Source organism: Pteropus medius, unplaced genomic scaffold, assembly GCF_902729225.1.
Source record: "Pteropus medius unplaced genomic scaffold, Ma_sr-lr_union100, whole genome shotgun sequence".
Classification (NCBI taxonomy): domain Eukaryota; kingdom Metazoa; phylum Chordata; class Mammalia; order Chiroptera; family Pteropodidae; genus Pteropus; species Pteropus medius.
Window position 1 is genome coordinate 18,522,956 of NW_024347791.1, and position 20,510 is coordinate 18,543,465.

Below are 20,510 nucleotides of genomic sequence, written 5' to 3' on the forward strand. Positions count from 1 at the left end.
AGTCACTTAAATTCATGAACCTGAATATCGTCGTCTCTGCATTAACTGCAGGAACAAGCTCCAGACTACCACTGCTAAGACCGAAGATGACAAAATCTTAATCATTCTGTGACTTTCTTTATTAAAGTGATATTAGCTAAGATTTTCTCATCCTTTGGAAGTGATGGGCTTTAGGATTTGAGCATTATTTAATGAGAAAGAATACTCAATAATGAAATGGTAAAATAGTTTCAAAGGGGACATTTACCCCCAAGGTCTGTGTCCTTACAACTATCTGCATTTAATTTCTACTTCTCCGTTTGGACCTCTCTAGCTGTTAGAGCTGCCCCTGTTGTTTCTCACTCATGTCCTGAAATCCCTTCCAGGCATGTTGGCCAAATTTCCTACTTCTAGAATTACCTACAGTTCAGGTTACAGAACTGAGGTTAAATACAAATGAGATGCTATGATAAAGAATATTAAAGTCAACGAAATATTTAAAAATCAATTCTTCGATTTTTATTATTTATTCAGTCCCGATATATAAAATTTTTTCCTTAAATTCGGAGTTAAAAAGTGACTACATTCTTAAAAGAAATGCTAGAGTTTGTTGTTGGCTGCAAACAAGTACAATACTTGAAAAATCTCACTCTGATGTAGGACAAGATAACACTAAATCAGTAGACTCAACATTACATATCATTATAATGGAAACAATCAGTTTCATAATGTGGACTCCAGTCATATACTGCAATTCATTATTATGTGGCTTTAACTTATATTTGCGTTACAAAAATAATCCAAATGAAACCGTCTGAAGGGTAGTTTTCTCTTTCCTTGTGTATAAAGGCTACAAAATGATACCAAATTAAGTACTTACCATTGCCAGACAGAGTTATACCAGTCTTTGCATCATCGTTGTGAGGGAAGTAAGTGCTGCAGTCTGCACCGATCCAGTGTCTATTACACACACACCTCAGCTCGTTACTACAAACCTGAAATCCGAAATCAAGCTAGAGTAAACGTCAACTCTCTGGTACAGAGGCATGAAAAAATAAGCATTAATTTCTAATTATTATATGCCTAGAATTTGATGGTACTGAAAAATTATTGGTACTTTTTTTCCTAATGCTAATTACTTATTTCTTATTGAAGTGTCTAAAAAAATATTTTCTAGAGATCAATGGCTGACTCAAAGGGATAATAAATTTTAACAGAGGCATGAACTTATAAGTCTAAAAAAAATGAAATTGTTTTGAATTTCAGTGACTTAGATTTTATAACAGGGAGATTTAAAAAACTGAGCAGAAGTACAATCATTTGACAATTATCCAATACAAAGATTTCTTTCTTCCAAAGAAAGGATCTTAATAATAAAATTTTATTCATCTTTTAGAAAGCAGATGCAATAAAGAGAAATCGGATGAAACAGAGAGGCCTAAACCTTTGCTGTGATCTGAAAGAAAGTTTTACAAAGCTATAACCTTGGCACCTCAACCCAAGCTACAGAGATTAGTGACTTCAGGGTCGTGGAAACTGACAACTCCCTCAAACAAAGAGCAGGAAAAAAATTCACATAAAAATGGCACCAAGTTTTAAAACTTATCAGACAATAATCTGTCTTCATTTATATATCCCAGAAACAGAATCTATACCTAGATCTTATAATTCAAAACACCTTTAAATGGAATGGAGATTTAGAGACACTTGTTAGGTTAAGATCAGAGAAGTTCTTTAAGAGATAGGTTTTCACTGGATGGATTTCTGTATTTTGTCTGATCTAATTTGCCAGAAGATGGCATACATCAACATCTAAATATAACTTTAAAATATAATTAATAAATTTCAGATCTCAAATTAATTCACATGAACACAGTTCTGTGAATTAACAAATATGCAGGAAGAAAAAAGTTTAGGCTTAAAGTCAAAAGGCATAGGTTTTAGTCCCCATTTCACCACTATCTTATCAACAGACCTTAACCAGGTAAATTCACTATCAGTTTCCATATCACACACTAGCACCAGTGACATAGTGACAAGTGCACAGTGATCATGACTAATAGAGTCATAGCTAACATTTATTGAACACTCACTATGTCACAGACATTGTTTTAAGTATCACATATAAGTTACATGTATTAACTCACTGATTCCTCATAATAATCCTGTAAAGCAGGCAATATTATTATTCTCGCTTTACAGAGAAATTGTCACAAAGAGGCTAAGTAATTTGCCCAATCCTACCTAGTTCGTAGGAAGTAGAGCTGGAATTCAGACTCAGACTGTCTGATTCCAAGTACATACTCTTAACTATACAATGTAAAGTACATAAGAATATCTATTGTTTTTCATTTAATTTTTGTCACATATACAGAGTTGAGTTACTGTAAGTTAAAAATCCATAGAATATAACTTTTCTGTATTATGCACAATTATTGTAAATGACTTGGATACTATTTGCCACCTAATTTACTTGTGTCTATCATTCTTACTCATCCATTAAACAAATCGCTAATTAACACAATTAACTATGTTTGGATTCTTTATTATACACTCAGATTTCTCGATGAATAAGCTTTGGTTACTCATTAGCATGAATGATCAAGAAAAATTTCCATTATTCATTACCCCTGTCCCCCCAAAAATTATCTCCCCCTAATACATTGTTGCTTATTAAGGAACGAAGTATTAGCAGACCCATTTACAGAAGCAGAACCATTCACTTCATTCCTTCTCTGTTCTCATGCGCTATAAGAATTCCTTTTCTTTGGCAAAGAGTAACAATTAGTAAGACTTCCCTAAGGACATTCTTGGCATATTCCTTAGGGATACACATGGAATGACCAGGATTGCAGGCTTACAATTCCAGAACAGGGATCCTTTGCCTCAACTGAGTAACACAACCAGTTCAAGCAAAGAATCTGGAATGAGGGTAAGAAGAAAATCTTAGCATATGCCAAAAGAAAAAGAACTGAAAAGGTTTCGTTAGTATAGGAATTTCTAACTAAAAATGACAAAACCATAATCACTAATAGAGCATGTTTATTTAACCTATACATTTATTTCTATAGAACCTACACTATCAGATATGACTGAAAGAATAGAATTTAGCCTTTTAAACAATGCCGTTCTTTCTATTCATCTATGAGAAACATTTCCCTAAATTATTCTGTTTTTATTTCTAGGAGTTCTCCTTACACACTGGTATGGCTATGGCAGTTATTTACGATCTGCTCTAACTGGTTAGTGCCTGGACCATACAGTTGTTAAATGCTGTAGCCACTGCCCCTTCTTTTTACTCTTGTTTTTATCCCATTATAGTTTGTTAAAATTTGTTTCTTAGATCACTTGTAGAAAACTGGCATTATATTATATGAGATCATATTCAAACATAACAGGAAAGATAAAGGAATTTCGTTAGGAAGATTATACTTTTTTCTTATTCCCAGGCTTCTCCAGATTATACACAGAAATATTCAAATGACTATGATAAAATAACTTTACATGCTGACTAGACACACGGATAGGCATGTTTTCAATTGTTACAGAAATAAGCAGTTTAGGGCCATATCTATTTCTGTGATATAAGAGAACTGAGTAAGTTCCCCATGGCGAGGTACTGAATACTTACTCCATTTCCTGAACAAACAGTGCCTTCTTTATTGCTTAAGCAAGTACTAAAGTTGAAAGAAGCCACAGGAAGACACCTATGTTCTAAGCACATCATTTTGGGACCACAAGGTGTTCCATCTTCCACATAGCCAAGATCTACATCTTCTTCAAGCTTAACATGTCCACCACTAAAAATAAATTGAGAACAAAAAGAAAATGGGATTCCATTAATTCACATTAATTTGAGAATATGCTTAAAAACTAAAAAGTAGGCATTATCACTTTCTGTATTTTCTACATATTATCTAATAAAAACCAATAGCAAGCATTTTCAACCTGCAAATGAAGAAAGCAATTGAATCTTTTGATCTAATTCCTTTCAGAGACATTGATATATTTTAGGATTTAAACATAAATATAAGGTCCTGAATTGAAATGGCTTTTTCATTTTACCTTGGATATCATGTACAAGCCAAGTAAATCATTATTACTAGTATTTGATTTGATAAGTAAGTAGGTTTCAAGATTTCAAACCTGTTTTGAACAAAAATGAGAACTGATTTTAGTTTACATTTACCAAAAAGACTGCTATATTTACAAATTATATTTGAGAAAGGCTCAACTATTATAACTTCACTATTCAATACAGCAAGTCTACATGTTATATAGAAATAAAAAATAAACAGAATAGAAATTGAAAATGTATATCCATAATCAACTTATTCATATAGTGTCATGTCAATGCTAATATCAAAATTTCCATTCTTTTATTTATTAACTTATATCAAAATTATACATGCATATAGTTTAAAGACCAACAGATAAATTAATTTTTTAAAAGTCAAAATCGCCACTCAAGATATATCTGAACATCAGTTCATCTTCCTGCAGTTTCCGTGTGGGCCTTCCCCTGCACCCATCAGATCTGGCTGTCCCATGTACCTGGCACAGAGCTCTACATCTTGGATTTCCCCCACCATTCATTGTTGGATAGCCCTCATGGTGGGGATCTTGATTCCTAAATTTTTTATCTCTTTCTTATTTAGTCTACTCCTTCATTTTGGTGGAGTGCAATTTCTAGTAGCTTCCTTAGAAAGGGTTCAAGGAAGTAAATCTGTGGGAAACTTGCATATCTAAAGGAATTACTATTTTCTATCTTCACAGTTGACTGATATTTTGTCTGTGTACAAAATTCTAGTTTGGAAATCATTTTTTCCATTGTCTTCGGACTCTTCGGACTCTTTGGGATTCTTTTCTTTGTCCTAAGGTTCTGAAATTTCACAATGATATGTTTAGATATGCCTCTAATTTCACTCATTGTACCTGGTACTTGGTTAGCCTCTCAATATGGAAACTCAAGTCCATTAGTTCTAGACGATACCCTTGAGTTACTCAATGGCGATTTCCTCCCTGCTATTTTTTTCGTTCTTTATTATTTCTATTCTAATGTGAAGAGCTTTTCCATAAGTTCATTTCTTTCCCTCTTTTGCTTTACTTTCTGGGAGATAATTTCAACTTCTGGATTTAATTTCTGATATCATATTTTAAATTTCTGACAGCATTTTTTCCTCCTCTGAATGTTCTTCATTGTTTAAATTAGTACTCTATTCTTGTTTCATGACAGAATTATCTTATCTCTCATAAATATTGATTGGTGGTGGTGGGGTTTTTTTTTCTAGTTGGTTGTTTTTCTTTCTTTTTTTCATGTTGGAGACTTTCTTCACATGTGTGATAATCTGCTCATATTTGAGGTGGGGGAGCAGATAGATGTTTGGAAATTCTCAGGCTTTCTGACTGAACATCAGTGAGGCTGGCCCATTTCCATACAACACATATCAATACTGTCTGCTGTCCTTCAGTCTGGAAACCTTCTATTTATTATTTCAGAATATAAAGCTCAAATCTTCCATAGGAGGATTTGAGCGATATTCTCTTTAGCTGAGTCAGAGAAGTAATGTTAGTGCTTCTATAACAGACTTTCACCTACCTTCTTTATTTTAGCCCCTTCCCTGCCCCTTAATCTTTTACTCTTTCTTCCTGAAGTAAGTGATGCTGCTCATTTTTGAGCTTTTTCGGAAACTGACAGTAAATATTGGCTTAGTTCTCAGTTTTTCCCATTGACTAACTTAGGAATCCAGCTTTCTTAATTTTAATAATCATTTGTCAAATATCCATTTGCTTTCCACATTCCAAAATTCTGTTGCTATTGTCTCCTCTCCCTTTCTCTGCGTCCCTGTGAATGCATGAATTCTAAAAAAGGTTCATATAGTGTCATTTTAGTGGGATTTCAGAAGGGAACAAAAGAAGATGCATATATTTAATCTAATAATTTTACCCAGAAGTTCACATTATTTTTCCTTGATAAGAATTAAATGTAAACTGAACCCTAATTCTTCTATTCTTTCATCTCTTTTCTGTCAGGATTTACTCACTCACTTCTATGGGCTAGATTCTATTTTGGCTTACTAACATGCACGTGAATTGAAAACAGAAATAATCCTAAACTGCATTCCTCAGAAGTAAGATGACTAATATTCTCATAGAATGGTTAGATGATTGATTACCTGCAGTTTAATGTTCTTCCCTGCTGCACAACTAAAGTAGATGTGATTTCACCATCGAGTTCTCCCAGCCTTGGGATATTACCAATATTGGCACACAAAAGGTAACCACAAAGCACATCCCTGTGTAAAAGAATGCCATTATTTACTTTATAGCCATGTGCAGTTAGAACCATAATCTTATTTCATTTTAGCATTTGTTTTTCATTGACTATATCATATGCTCAAGTTATAAGAAAAATAAAGTAAACCCAAATTAGTTTATTCCAGCTTTAAAAAGTATCTTCTTTGAAACTATTATTGATGCACCAAAATGCCATTTTTTTAGCTTTTGCTTTATTGTCCATTAGTTCAAGTATTTATCTAAAGGAAATTACCTTCCAGACAGACTTCTGTTATTTCAGAATCTCTATCTCTATAACACATCACTGGATATGCTAAATCATTTTTTAATATTTGATAAGTGAATGAAGGACCTTTGGGTGAGTATCCTTTTGGAATATAGTTCTTTCTTCAATTTATTGCCCCAGAAGTAAAGAATAGATTAAATATAATACATATATCTATGTGTGTAAAAACACACACAGACACATTTTATAGATTCTCAACCACATAGGCTTATGATCCCTTCTTGGATATATTTCACTACTCTCCCAACTACCACATATAATTCTAATTTAACTTGTAAAATATCTTCACTGGTGACAAATACTATCTTACATAGTCTCACATCTAATACATTTTAATTATTAATATAGATAATAATAAATACATATTCTCATATCTTGTGAGGAGTGATTAGTAGGTTAGCAAGATTATATATGTAAATATTAGGGTTTATCAGGTAGAGAAAAAAAAATTAAGACTTGTATCTATCACCAACACAGAAAAATGTATTAATTCATTCTTAAAAAATAATTTTTAAAAGTTCTACTATCATTTTATTGTATCCATCATAAATAAAAATGACACAGAAGAGATATTCATTCAATGTTTTTGTGTTATTTATGTATATGGAGCTTACTAAATATTTTAGTATATAAAAAATAATTATACATATTTCTTATCCTCCAGGAAATGATAATGTTGGATGAGGAAAAAGAAAAACACATACATGAACAACTATAAAATACAGAGCTGGAGACAAGGGCCATAAGAATAGTACAAAGGGCTATACGAATTCAAGGAGAAGAAGATGATTATTTGTACAGTGAATCCAGAATTAATTTATAGAGAAAGTGTTGTCCAAGCAGGTCTTTGAAGAATGAATAAGTTTTTGCCTGATAATAAAGTAGATATAAAGAGTGCTTCCAAAAGAATGAACAGCATAAGCACAGGCATGGAGGTAGGACAATATAATGGACGTGTTAGGAATGCAAGGTTTGCTAGACTTCAGTAGAATAGAGAAGAAAAAACAAAAAATGGAGGTTGGGGCAAATTGTGGAGGAGGTACAGTGCAAACCTAAGGTTTCATTGTGTTTGTTAAACAAAATAGTATGCCATTCAACGAAGTGGTTACAAGAAGAGTTCTGAAATCAGGCTGCCTGAATTTTAATTTTGCTTCAGTTACATCCTAGTTACGTAACCTTGGTCAAATTAGTTAACTGTGCCTCAGTTTCCTCCTTCATAAAATGAGGAGAACTGGAAGATTAAATGACATACCTTACGCAAAGCATAATACAGTGCATAGCACACTGTGTGCATTCTACCAAAGCTCGATATAGGTCCTACTATTAATTAGCTATGTGGAACCAGTGAAATTTAAACAAAGAATTGACATGGTCAAAAATATTCAGTAGATTATTCTGATGACAGCCTGCTGGACTGCTGGCATAAAAAACTGTTATGAGGCCTTTGTACTAATTGAAGAATTAATGTAGGTCTTAGTTGGGTCCTTAATATAGGTCCTTAATGCAATAGGAATGGAAATGATGGGATGAATTAAAGACAAATAGTGGGAGAATAAAGGGAAGAATGGAGATGATTTGGCTATTTGGACAATGTGCCAGAGGGAAGGTGGAGTCGGAGATCATTCTGAGGCTTCTAAACAGAAGGACAGAGAGATATTAAGCCCTTTGGCAAAAAGAGTGTTTTAGAAAAGGCAGAGCCAGTTAATTGACTACATATTCTGGTAGCTTTAATTTTTGTCGCTTTTGAGATGCTGGCAGGTGTCTTCTAGGTGAGAAAGTCCTGAGGCAGCTATAAGCATGACCTGGCCTTAGGAGAGAGATCAGTGTATATGTTAAGATTTGAGAGCCTCTGCAAAGATGATGCTGGAATGCTGGGAAGAGATGAACAGGCAACATTCATTTCTGCTTTGTGGGATGCAGAAAACAGGAAAGTCCTGGTCGCTTAAAAAGCAATGCTTGTAATTAACTAAGAGATAAACTTGGGGCTAACTTGTCTATCTCACCGTTTGTTGCACTGTATCCATGTGTCTTTGTCCTTCCCACAGTTACCCTTTTCGGTCCCTTCGATATTCAGTTTCTCATAACAGTATTTGTCTGATGCCATCACCTCTGAAGCAGAATAGAGTTTTCTATCAGTGACACATGTAACACGTGAGCTGCTCAAAATATTTGCAGTCAGGGAAATACCCATTTAAAGAACTCTCCTCCACTCCAATTCTATCAATTCCAAAATTGTACCCATGGTTTATCAGAGTTTTTCTACACCAAAGACATCCATGACTCACGTACATTTTCATGACTGCTCATTTAAAATTTGAGGAAAAAAAAAAATCTAATTAGATTTTCGACAGGGTTCAGGCTTTAGGTTCCAAGAACACTTCTCAGAATTTGGCCCAATAGTTAGGGGAAGATGCTACCAACTGGTTCCTTGAATAAATACTCCATACTTTAATCTCAGTATCAAATATAAAGCATGAATTCCTCACTCGGAGACTTTTATTAATCATAAAGGCAATTTTCTTAAAATAGTGATGCACTATAAACATTCAAGAAACAATGGTTCAATTCCTACCTTGTTTACTAATTGTTAATAGCTGGCAAAAAAAAAACCTTTAACTTTATTCTGCTTGTAGACAACGAATTCAAGCTAAATTTATGATAGTCAGGTAACATTTTAAAATATGTCAGCATCTTTGTCAGGATTTCATTTTTGCAAAACCCGGGTTGGTTGACTAAGTTATCCGAGATTTAGATCAAAATGACTTTTACAAACTAATCAAAAGATGACTGTTGATGTATATTTAAAAAGAAAATAATAATTATGTTGGTACTTTCTTGTCCTACTTCTTTCTGTCTGCTACTATTTTTTCTTAAGTGGAGGAAATAAAAATTATACCTCTTTGTTTAGAGTAAAACCTGTGTGACTAAATATTCCTCCACCCCAATATTTCTCTAGTTGCTCAAATAAAGCATACACTTCCCCTCCCAAAAAGACTATAGCCACTGTGACAATAAGGATTATTATTATCTTTATAGCTTCCTTTCTAATACAAATTGTCTTTTAAAAGAGTTGGAAACAAAAATGGCTTTCAATAGGACTGGTAATACTTCTGGGAAAAATATATTAGACTGGGAAAAATATATTAGACTGGGAAAAATAGGACTGGTAAAAATAATTTACATATGTATCTAAATAGAGATATAATTTAAATAATATGTTTTTGATATAAATGTTATATAATTTCCTCTGAAAATGTGATAAACTTTGAAGGGAATAACATTAAAATTTCTTTTTGATATGGCAGAGCTACCTCAGCAGAGGGTCACCTATATGGAGGAAAGCCAGTTAAAGTTTAAGAAAGATAGTTTAAGAAAAAGCAACTCTAGCTAAAATACTAAAGTTCTAAGCCAAGAGTGCACCATCCAGGGCCCATGTCCATCCCATCTGGTTGTACAGGTTTTGCTTAAAGACACTCAACTGAGGAGAATGTAAGCGGACCTGAAATCCAGGTTTGCTCTATTCTCTAAGCTGCACATCCTGGAGTAGACTTCACCTGCATGGCGGCGTAGCCATCTTCTGTCTTTTCCAAAGGCACTGCTGACTAGACAAGATATGCATGGCTGTCCCTTCTCTAATTCCACAAAAGTGTCGCTGCTAAGAATTGCAGTGATTTTAAGAATCTCCAAGTTATAAAGTTGTTAAAAATTTACTTCCAACTCACATGTTCTTTGGCCTGCTATCATACTTTGAAATGATCAAGCCACACTGTTTACTTACTTTGCCCCCAGATGTATTTGCATTGTCTATCCCTGGTTTTACATCTTCCTCCAAAGCAAATTCCCTAAAATGGAAAAGCATACGTATTAGCTATGCAATGTCTGCTTTTGTCAGATAACTGAAAAAATAAATATGACTGGGAGAACTAGCAAATGAGTATTATAAAGTCTTTTATCTTCAGAATTGATTATGAAACATTTACAATAATCTGCCTACTTTGTTAAGATTTCAGTATTTCTTCCGTTCTGACACATATAAAAAATTTAAGTAAAGATGAAGTAACCTACCTGAACACCATCACATGAATAACCATCCATTTTATGAATATTTGGGGCACACTAGGAAAAGAAACAGAACTATGAACCAAATGCACAGCCAAATGTTAGGATAATATTTTAAAAATAAAGTCTGATAATACATTAGGTCTCTTAAAATATCTGAAAATAAAAACAAAAAAAATCAAGAACAAGCAAAAGGAAATATAACAATTGGTATACTTTCCTCTAAAATTACTGATCTATCAAAGGTAAAAACAGTTGATTATATAGCAGCAAATAAAAGGAATTGACGGCAATGACTCAGCTAACACTAAAATTTAAGTACATCATGCTTTATTCAGACACACTGCTCTTTAGAGCAAGAAAAACAAGGGCACTAAACAAAAGCAAAGATGCCAACATAAACGAAGCAATAACTATATTTCTTCTTTTTCTACCACGAGAAGCAACACAGCTAAAATGACTTACTCCTAAAATGACTCTCAACATGTCTACTTTGGGCATGTTAGAAAGAGACATGCTTTACAACAACCGTCTTTTTTTTAAATCTCTTGCAGCAAGTACTGAAAATTGCACAGTATTCTTGTGAGGATATAAACAGTCAGTAATTTTTAAATGTACTGCACATTTTCTATCATTATAGCAATTATATACTCATTTGAGAAAAGGTAGGAAATGTAAAAAAGTTTTTTTAAAAAAATGAAAGACAAAAGTCTTTCATAGTCTCCCAACCCAAAGACAACTATTTTTAACATTTTGGTACATTTTCCTCATTTTTTTCCTACAAATTTTGGTACTATTTTAAACATAGGTATAATCAAGTTAAAGATAATATTTTATATTCTGCTTCTTCCCTTTACTTTTGTCATACAAATTTCTTCATCTCATAATAAACTTTTTGTAGTATCATCTTAATAGCTGAAATACATTGCATTGAGCTAACAAACCATATAACCAATGTACTAAAATATTTACTTGTAAATACAGTAAGTCTTCACTGTCCTCGATAGGGTCTGTGACTTTAAGCAAAATGATGTATAATGAAACCAATTTTACCATAGGCTAATTGATATAAACAAGAATTAAGTTTCTATGGCATCTCATCAATGTTATCACAAAATGACATTGAACAAAACACCATTACTTAAGGAAGGACCTGCTGTATCTCCAATTTATGCTGTTAAAACTAATACAACAAGAACATCTTTGCACATCCATCATTTCATTATTTCATCATCACTGTGTTAGCTCAGAAACACAATGCTAGTTAGATAACAAGAAAGAAAAATATTTAGTCTTTAAAATGATTATCTTTAACATAAAGCATGTTTAATGGTTAATGCAGATAACCACTACTGAATCCCTCTTCTCTAAAGAAAAAAATATACAGGCAGTCCTAGCTTTGCATGGCTCCAATATGCATGAATTTCAGTTACCACAGTTTTGTTAAAGAACACCAGTATCCCCATAACACAGTTCCAATTTTAGTTACCATAATATATGAACTGTGAGTTATTGTATAAAGTACAAATGTTGCTACCAGCTCTTCGGTCCACTGATCACAAGGTAAATAACATAAGCCTATCATGGTGAAAGACCCATGTTGTCACTTCTTTCAAGACCTCTCAGTGACTGGTCACTTGCCATCTGTTTAGTCAGTTCATGCACAGACAACAAAGTGTATAGTTATGTTGCCTGTCTTTGGTTGATAGCATGTAACATTTTACAAAATTGTATTAAAAAAAAAAAAGGCATGATGACACTCAAGCGAAATTCTCATTGAATACAAATTCTAACTGAGTCATAGAAAAAAAAATCACCGACTATGGCAATGTTGTTACTGTTGTTTGGCAAAAACCTTCACATTCACATCTTCACGTCTCTTGGAGATAGTTCATGACATTGAAAGCACAGAGGATAAAGTGTTGAAATCTGATCCAAACTTAGAAAGGAGTATGACAATTCAACAATGCTTGAAAAAGATGCTCACTATGTATCATAAGGTTTACAACAAGAAGGCACTCACAGTTCCAACTACTCCTGATAAGTATTTTACAAAGAAAGAAAATGCTTTAATTCTCAATGTTCCCGTTTTTATTTATTTAGTGTGCTAAATAAATATTAGTTTATTTTTTCATCTCCCTAATCTTTTAAAACCAATAGTCTGACAACCTTTTTTGAAGGTCATAGAACAACTGTAGTTTATTCCATTGATTATTAAGATGACTTTACATGGTTTCAGCTTGCATGCTCATTTTCATGGTCCTGCACTACCGTGCAAAGTAAGAACTGCCGGGATACACACTGGTCATGTGAAATCTGGGAACCACTACCAAAGTTTATCAACTTCTCTATCTACTCTATTTACAACTAAATAATATTAAATTCAAGAGCAGCTATTAATGGCTAAAGTGATACGAGCCAGATAAATAAGAATCAAGACAGAGAAACAGACCCCTTTTCAAAACCCAGGGCTCTGTGGGTCTCTCTGCCTTGGGTGACTCCTGTTTCAACCAGCTTAAGAGGGTCTTTTTGTTCCTCCTTCACTAATTAGACAAAAAAAAAAAAATGAATTTTACTCTCTACTTAAAACAAAAACAAAATAGTTAAGACATGCATGTAGCCTTAGGTTTGCTCAATATTAAGACAAAACTATACTGAACATCTGCTCAAGCTTTGATAACCAAAACTTAAATTCCTGAAAAACAAATAAAAAGAGAGTGAGAGTTGATGTGAAAGAGAGAATGAGCATCTTGTCCATTTCAATGTGTCCTGGGGGTCTGCGCACTAAAGATACTCCTGTTTTTTCTCATCTGGTTTAGAGTAATTATTCTATAAATTACCTGGCTTGAATTTCCTGAGCATGTTTCATGAATATCACAATCATTTACTGCTTCTCGGCACACAGTCCCCATAGGCTGAAACTAAAATGAACAAAAATCAATGTGTAAAACTGTTGAAGGAAAAAATTCTCACAGTATCACCTCTAAAAAAGCAAAATGAATATATATATATATATTTTTTGGATCGGAATATCTTGAACTATTTTAAGATAGTAGTCTGTGAAAACCACAGTTACTGAATGAAATGTTAATAGTTTTCAGAAAGAGTTTCTCAAATATGAATTTACACGGTCATCACACATAAGCCTTACATATCTTGTGAAAATAGGATAGTGCTTAATGGCACACTCTCCATCCAGAAAGATGAGTCAGCCCAAGTTCCAGTAACTCTTCCTTCCAAACAGCTTTTGGATTTACACTTTACCCTTCACTCTTACTTGCACCTCTTATTACTCCTCTTTCTGCCTTATCTGCCAAGAATTTAAAAGTTACATTTTAAGCTGAATTGCAAAAGTTAGATTTTCCTCCATTTTACATAGATGCATAGCTCTCTCTTTTATTCTTTACTAATGTTTCTATGATTTGTACCAGTGTATGGGAGTGTTTGTTGCTTTTCTTTTTTTGTCTGTTTTCAAATATATACTGCAAATATTTCTTAAGTGTGGGAGTTGTACAAATAAATTTTTAAGCTCATTAGACTTATAAATTGTAAGAGTATTTATTATAACAAAACACAGATACGTGAAATCTTCAATCTTCCCTTCTCTTCAATCGCATTCTCTTTCCCTCTCCAAAATGTTAATATTTGGGGCTGGATCCTTCTATGCTTTCATCTGTGCTCACATAAACATACACATTATTTGGGACAGCGACCCACACCCCACAGATTTCATCTCTCCCTTGCTCACAACCCTCCAGGCAGTTGAGTTTCCTGTTGTTCCTAGAACATGAACAGCACACTGCCAACTCCAATCAGCATTTCAACCGATACTTTGTAAATGATTCAAGCAAAATTTGTGTTCCTTCATTCATTCTTTCATCAAGTGTTTACTAGCTACTTAAAATACGTCCAGGCACTTTCTAGCCACTGGGGATTCAATGGAGAACTAAACACAAGAACCCTGCTCACAAGCAGCTTACATTTTAGTGGGTGTAAGCGGGCCACAAAGAAAAGGAAATAAGCAAGATAATTTCATTTTCTATACTCTGTTTCTCTTTCTCCTTGGGACTGGGGCAAACCAGAATTTTAGAACATCTGAGGTAGAAATATGAGCAGATTTAAGATACTAGAGTTTACATGAGAGGGTAAATGTTTAAGAACTGCCAGAAAGTTTTGAGAGAAAGCATAGTGAAGGACGTGCTCTAAGTGTTAGGATATAGCAGTAAATAAATCAACCCAAATCGCTGCCCTCTTGAAACTTACATATTAATGAGAGAAGAAAAATAATAAACAAGTAAATAAGCAATGTTTTACAGCAGAGGTCCACAAATTATGGCTTGAAGGCAGCATTTTGATTGGCTGCCTGTTTTTAAAAAGTTTCACTGGAACACAGCTGTGCCCATTTGTTTCTGCATTTTCGATGGCTGCTTTCAAAGACAGAGTTGAGAAACTGAGACAGAGACCTATGGCCCACAAAGCCTACATTATTTACCATCTGGCCCTTTATAGAAAATGTTTGCAGACTCTGACATAGAAACATTATTATAATGTAGAAAAAATAAAGGCACATAATTTCTAGTCTTGTTCTTCTATTTCCTCTCCTCCATTCACTATCCTGCCTCTGGCTCCTCCAAGAGCCCAAGGGAGGGGTGAGAGTGGGAGGTGCGGGGTAGAGAAAGTGGCAAAAAAGATCTTATTTGACGGGTATAGCTGTAACTTATTTTGTGGGATGGTTAATCATGCCACTGTATCTTATTTTAACTTTATTATTTTTACCTGTTTCTTAGAATTATTACATCACAAAGAGCTGAATGCTATAAATCAAAGAAAAGGGGCATAATCAAAGGCATTTTATGGATGGGCAGACTTAAAACATCAAGGATTAAAATAAATGATATTGGGGATTCCTTGTTATGGAAGTTGGGAAAACTGACAGAATAAACAGTTGAGGCAGCCAAAATGAAAGAAAGTCTGTTTCACATTTAGTTTAATCTTCTATTTTTAGAGAGTGCCTTCAGAGATCTCCACCAGTGCCTTTCTTGTCTTAAAAACCTGCCGGAGACATAGTGATAAAGCGGAAACAACAGAAACTGCCGCCAGCAGATCTGGGAGGTAACTGCACATTTATTCATGCCTGGCTGAATGAGCCTATGCAGGTTATTTCACTTTCTTAAGACGGGGATTGCTCAAGTAGAAAAATGTGGATAATAATGCCTATCTCAAAAGTGTGGTTGTGAGTATTGCCTAAGACAGCAGTCTCATCCAGGAGTTATTTTGCCCCCAAGGGGACATTTGGCAACGTCTGGAGACATTTTTGATTGTCATGACTGGAAGGGGTGGTGTTTGCATCTGGAAAGCAGAAGTCCAGGATGCTACTAAATATTCTACAATAAACAAGACACACCCTCACAACAAAGAATTATCCAGCCAAAAATGTCAATGGTGCCAGTGTTGAGAAACCCTGATGATATAAGATGATACAAAAGTAAAAGTGTTTAGCACTATCTCTGGCACTCAATAGATACTTGATATGACAAGTTCATATTCCACCCTCTCTTAACTCATTAGACTAAAGTTAATCAATCATCAAATAATCACTAAGAGAGTGCTGTGCATATTTATTCATTCATTCAACAAATATTTATTTGTTGAACTTGTACCAATTACTGTGTAAGTCCCCGGCTCTGTCTCCATAAAATGTACAAACTGAAAAGAGACAGATACTAAGCCTCAGAAATAATGGAGAATATGGTACCAGACTTTATATAATAGACAAAAGAATTAGATTTCTTGGAAAAAAGTAAGCCTCAAATAACGGTTAGCCTTGATGGAAAGGCTTAAATATTTGATATGAGGATGCTATTGGGAGAATGAAAACAGATAATGTGTTTAAAGATGTATTTTAAACTCTCAGGCACAACACATGTAAAAGGTTATCGTGCCTAAAGGTATTTCTTTTGGTCCTTCAACAGCTAATGCAAGAGATACAACAAGCTGAGCAGCAAGAAAAGAAAGGTCTACTGAATATCTGCTTGGCTTTACGAGAAAGGAAAAATATCATTCAAAGATTAAACACCTGATTTCATTTAATGTGCACGCTCTTCAGGGAGGCAGTAGTGAGAGGACAAACTGAGAATTACAAAGGTTCAGACCCTAGCTCCCTTGGTGTAAGACCCTGGGCAAACTAACCACTACAGGCTCAGTGTTCTCATCTGTTAGACGGGAATGAAAATAGTTACAACATCTCATTGATTTTGTGAGGATCCTATACAGCACTTGGTACCTAGTCACTTAATATATGTTCGATACTACTATTGTTATTAGATTATATTTACCAATCCTTAACAATTTAATCAAATATGTCCTCTTTTCTGTCAATGGGTTACGAATCAACATTTATTTACCTTGCACTTTTTACAACAAAGGCCATCACTGCATTGAGAGTCCTGCGTCAAAGTGCATTTCTTACAACACTCTGCTCCTTCAAGGATACATTCCTAAGGAATACAAACATTTGCACAACATCAGAAAATGATGTAATTTTCCTGAAAGTACCAGCATATTTTCTAATAAATGTATATGTTCACAATAATAATCTTTCTTCCACAAATCTTATAAAATTTCCAGGAATAACACTTGCTCTAAACATCTCAGTGTGTGGTACTGGAATGACCCTAAATAACCTAAAAAAATCATCCAAATTCCCAAAGACTTACTGCTGGGGTCCCACAGTCACACTCCTCTCCACTTTCAATGAAGCCATTGCCACACTCAGGAGGATCAAGAAGCTGTGGGATGAAAATCAAAAAGTGAATTAAAATACAGGAAAATCAACATCAAAGACCTTATGAGAGACCATAAGTGCCACATCTATACTTCTGGCAGATCTGTCAGATATTCCAAAATATATGTTTATATTCCTAAACAGAAAGCATGACTTTTTATAACTTTAGAACTGGGAACTTTGGAACAGAAGTGTCTAATGTTATATCCAGTTCAGATTTAATCATATTTATGTACATAACACATACCAAGTAAGGTCTAATAAATGCCATAAAAATAAAAGATGATCTAGCCATTGACTAAAACCAAGCCAGACTGACTCCTGCAATTTCCTTTCCTTCAAACAGGAATAAGGGATTTAGAGTCAGAATGTCTGGATTCAAATCTTGGCTCAGCTACTTATCTTGGGCAAATGGCTTGCCATCTCAGAGCCCAAGTATTTCAGTATTTAAAACGGGAATAATCTTAGCTGCCCGTCCACATCATGAATTGTTGTGAGGATCAAGTTCAATTACCTGTGAGAGGCCCTTTATTAATTATATTTCCTTGTGAAACAGAAAGTTATTTCATTGATAATGAGGAAAACACCACAAAATAACAAATCCATTGATTTATTTGATACAAAACAGCTCCTCCTATTAACATAGTTCTGTGGAGAACAGCAATGATAATTTGCCCAGGAGACAGAAGCGGTTTTTGGCCTGTGCAAGAGTACAATGTAAGAGTGTTTTTACTTTTTAACTCTCCATCAATATCATTATCTTTTGAGTATAATTTATCTTATGAAGACAGGTAAAATCAGTAAATAGTTGCTCTGCTCCATATACATAATATTCATTCAAAAGTTATAGAAAAGTTAACATGTTATAGAATAAGTGAATACACACCTATGAACACACAAACACACACTTTCTTAACTAGCTAGAGGGAAAAAACAAAATGAAATAAAGAAAGCAACAACAGAAAAGAATCCCCACCTAATTTCAAATAATCTCTCCTCTCCAACAAAAGAATCACCTCATCTCTAGATTTCATTTTCAGTTGAAAGGGATCATAACACATGAGATAATTTGAAAGCCAAAACTAAAACTCAGCCAGATGAAAAACACTCTTATTCTTTTACTCTGGGTTCAGAATAATCAGTTATTTTGGTAAAAAGACTTGAATTGTTTTTTATTTACAGTGGCATGGATGTAATTCAGTTATTACTCCTGAAACTTTTAGAAAGATTCTTAAAATCAATTCACTTTTCAATGCAATGTGATACATTTCCTAAATTTCACTGGAGTAAAATTACCTGGAATGAAACCAGGTAATTGATTACAAAGCCACATATCACTGTGATGCAAAGAAGCACATCACAGTTCATGTAATTAACAAGGAGAAAGCAATCTTTTTAATGTGCAAAGTCTTCCAAATACAGGAGGAAACCTGCTTTCTAGTCAGTAAACAAAGGAGGTACCGCAAGTTATAAAAGCCTCTGACAAACTCTAAGCACAGACTCTCCTTTTCTTCTTTAAGCGGATTTGGTTTTCATATTGAGAAGTACTTGCAATTTTAATCATACTCTGAAAGACAGTGGTAGGGAGTAAAGAGGGGAGATTTACTCTCCTTCCGTGGGGCACGGGTGGAACTCATCAAGAAAATGAAAATGAAAGGTAAAATAAACCATTTTTGTAATCTAACCTGGAATAATCATTTGGCCAGATAAAAAAGAAAATGAAAAATTTTCAGAAAGCACTTGTTTCTACCTGCTTTCTATTCCCATCAGAATAGCCCTAACTGCTCAAGATTAAAGATGACTTTGAAAATGCAGATAATTAGCAAATCTAGACTATGTACATATAAGCCAAGGTGAAAAGCTCTTTTATGAGATCTCAATGTTGAAAATTTGTGTTTATTAAACTTTAGAAAGATTAATAACTAGTAACTGATCACGCTTATTACCTTAGAAGGTTTGTTGAAAAGGCAGGCACCCCCTCCATTATTTAGGAAGTCGTGGTACTCTTCAATATTACACTGGGTGAATTTCTTAGGAAGATAATAACTATAAGAGAGAAGAAAAGTAATAGCTGGGTACAATCTTTGTCTCCCTTGTTTGTATATTAGTCTTAAAATTGAACATTGTTAAAATTATACATTTTCTTTAAAACAAGAAAAATACATTATACTTACGTACAACATTTGCATTCAATCCCTAAGAGTTTTATTCAATCAGTATATTTCTAAATTCTTCATTTGGTGATTAATTGTGACTATAAGTTGGTTATTATTTGCATATATCTTCAAGGAAACACATACATACAGTACCTTATAATTTTGATCAAAGCAAGTTAGGAACAATTTGTTTCACAATAAGTTTTTCCTAAATATTACAACTGGGCTAGAATGCAAAGCACTCTACTTAATAACTGACCTATTAATTTATGAATGTGTCAAGGTCATGAAAGTCAAAGAAAGACAGGAACTGTTCCAGAATGAAGGAGGCTACAGAAACATAAAAACTAAATGTGATGCCTGATTCTGAACCTTTTCTAAAGTGACATTGTTGAAACATAGGGCCAATCTTGAATGAGGGCTAAGAATTAGATAACTTTATTGGCTGTACTGTGGTTTTGCAGGAGGATGCCCTTGTTTGTAGAAATGTACTCTAAAGTTTTGGGGATGATGGAGCACCAAGTTAGCAACTTATGAGTCAGGGACAAAAAAAGGTTCTTTATTACTATCCTTGCAACTTTTCAAGTTTCAGATTGTTTCAAAATACAAAAAAAATAAGTATACCAAGAAAAGCAACAAGGATCAATAGAAAAAGAAACTTGACTATAGAGCAATTATGCATTAAGAATCTTCAAAATGAGAAATACCCTTAAATATAGTAATTCTATTCTTAGAAATTTTTCTTGAGGATATAATTAGTTATGTATGCAAAGAGATCTGAACAAAGATATTTATGGTGGCACAATTTATAATAGCAAATAACATGAAAATAACCTAAATGTTCAATACCAAAAAAACTGTTAACTGCGACACATTAATAAAATAGAATACCATGTAGTTAATAATCAGGGTATTCAAGAATGAAAACTCAGAAAAATGCTGACTATCT

The 20,510-nt window shown here is 33.9% G+C and overlaps 1 protein-coding gene across 17 annotated transcripts in view; it reads right to left on the minus strand.

The window, feature by feature from the left end:
• Window positions 1-20,510, minus strand: part of ADAM22 (ADAM metallopeptidase domain 22) — a 210,618-nt gene that overhangs the window by 34,130 nt on the left and 155,978 nt on the right. For all 17 annotated transcript variants that reach the window (XM_039878184.1, XM_039878182.1, XM_039878178.1 and 14 more), the window contains exons 15-24: window positions 19,352-19,451; window positions 17,338-17,409; window positions 17,026-17,118; window positions 13,462-13,542; window positions 10,628-10,678; window positions 10,341-10,404; window positions 8,566-8,671; window positions 6,156-6,275; window positions 3,611-3,779; window positions 860-974 (exon numbers count right to left, since the gene is read on the minus strand). In XM_039878184.1, the coding sequence (XP_039734118.1) occupies window positions 860-974; window positions 3,611-3,779; window positions 6,156-6,275; window positions 8,566-8,671; window positions 10,341-10,404; window positions 10,628-10,678; window positions 13,462-13,542; window positions 17,026-17,118; window positions 17,338-17,409; window positions 19,352-19,451 (971 nt within the window). The remainder of the gene's footprint in view (window positions 1-859; window positions 975-3,610; window positions 3,780-6,155; window positions 6,276-8,565; window positions 8,672-10,340; window positions 10,405-10,627; window positions 10,679-13,461; window positions 13,543-17,025; window positions 17,119-17,337; window positions 17,410-19,351; window positions 19,452-20,510) is intronic.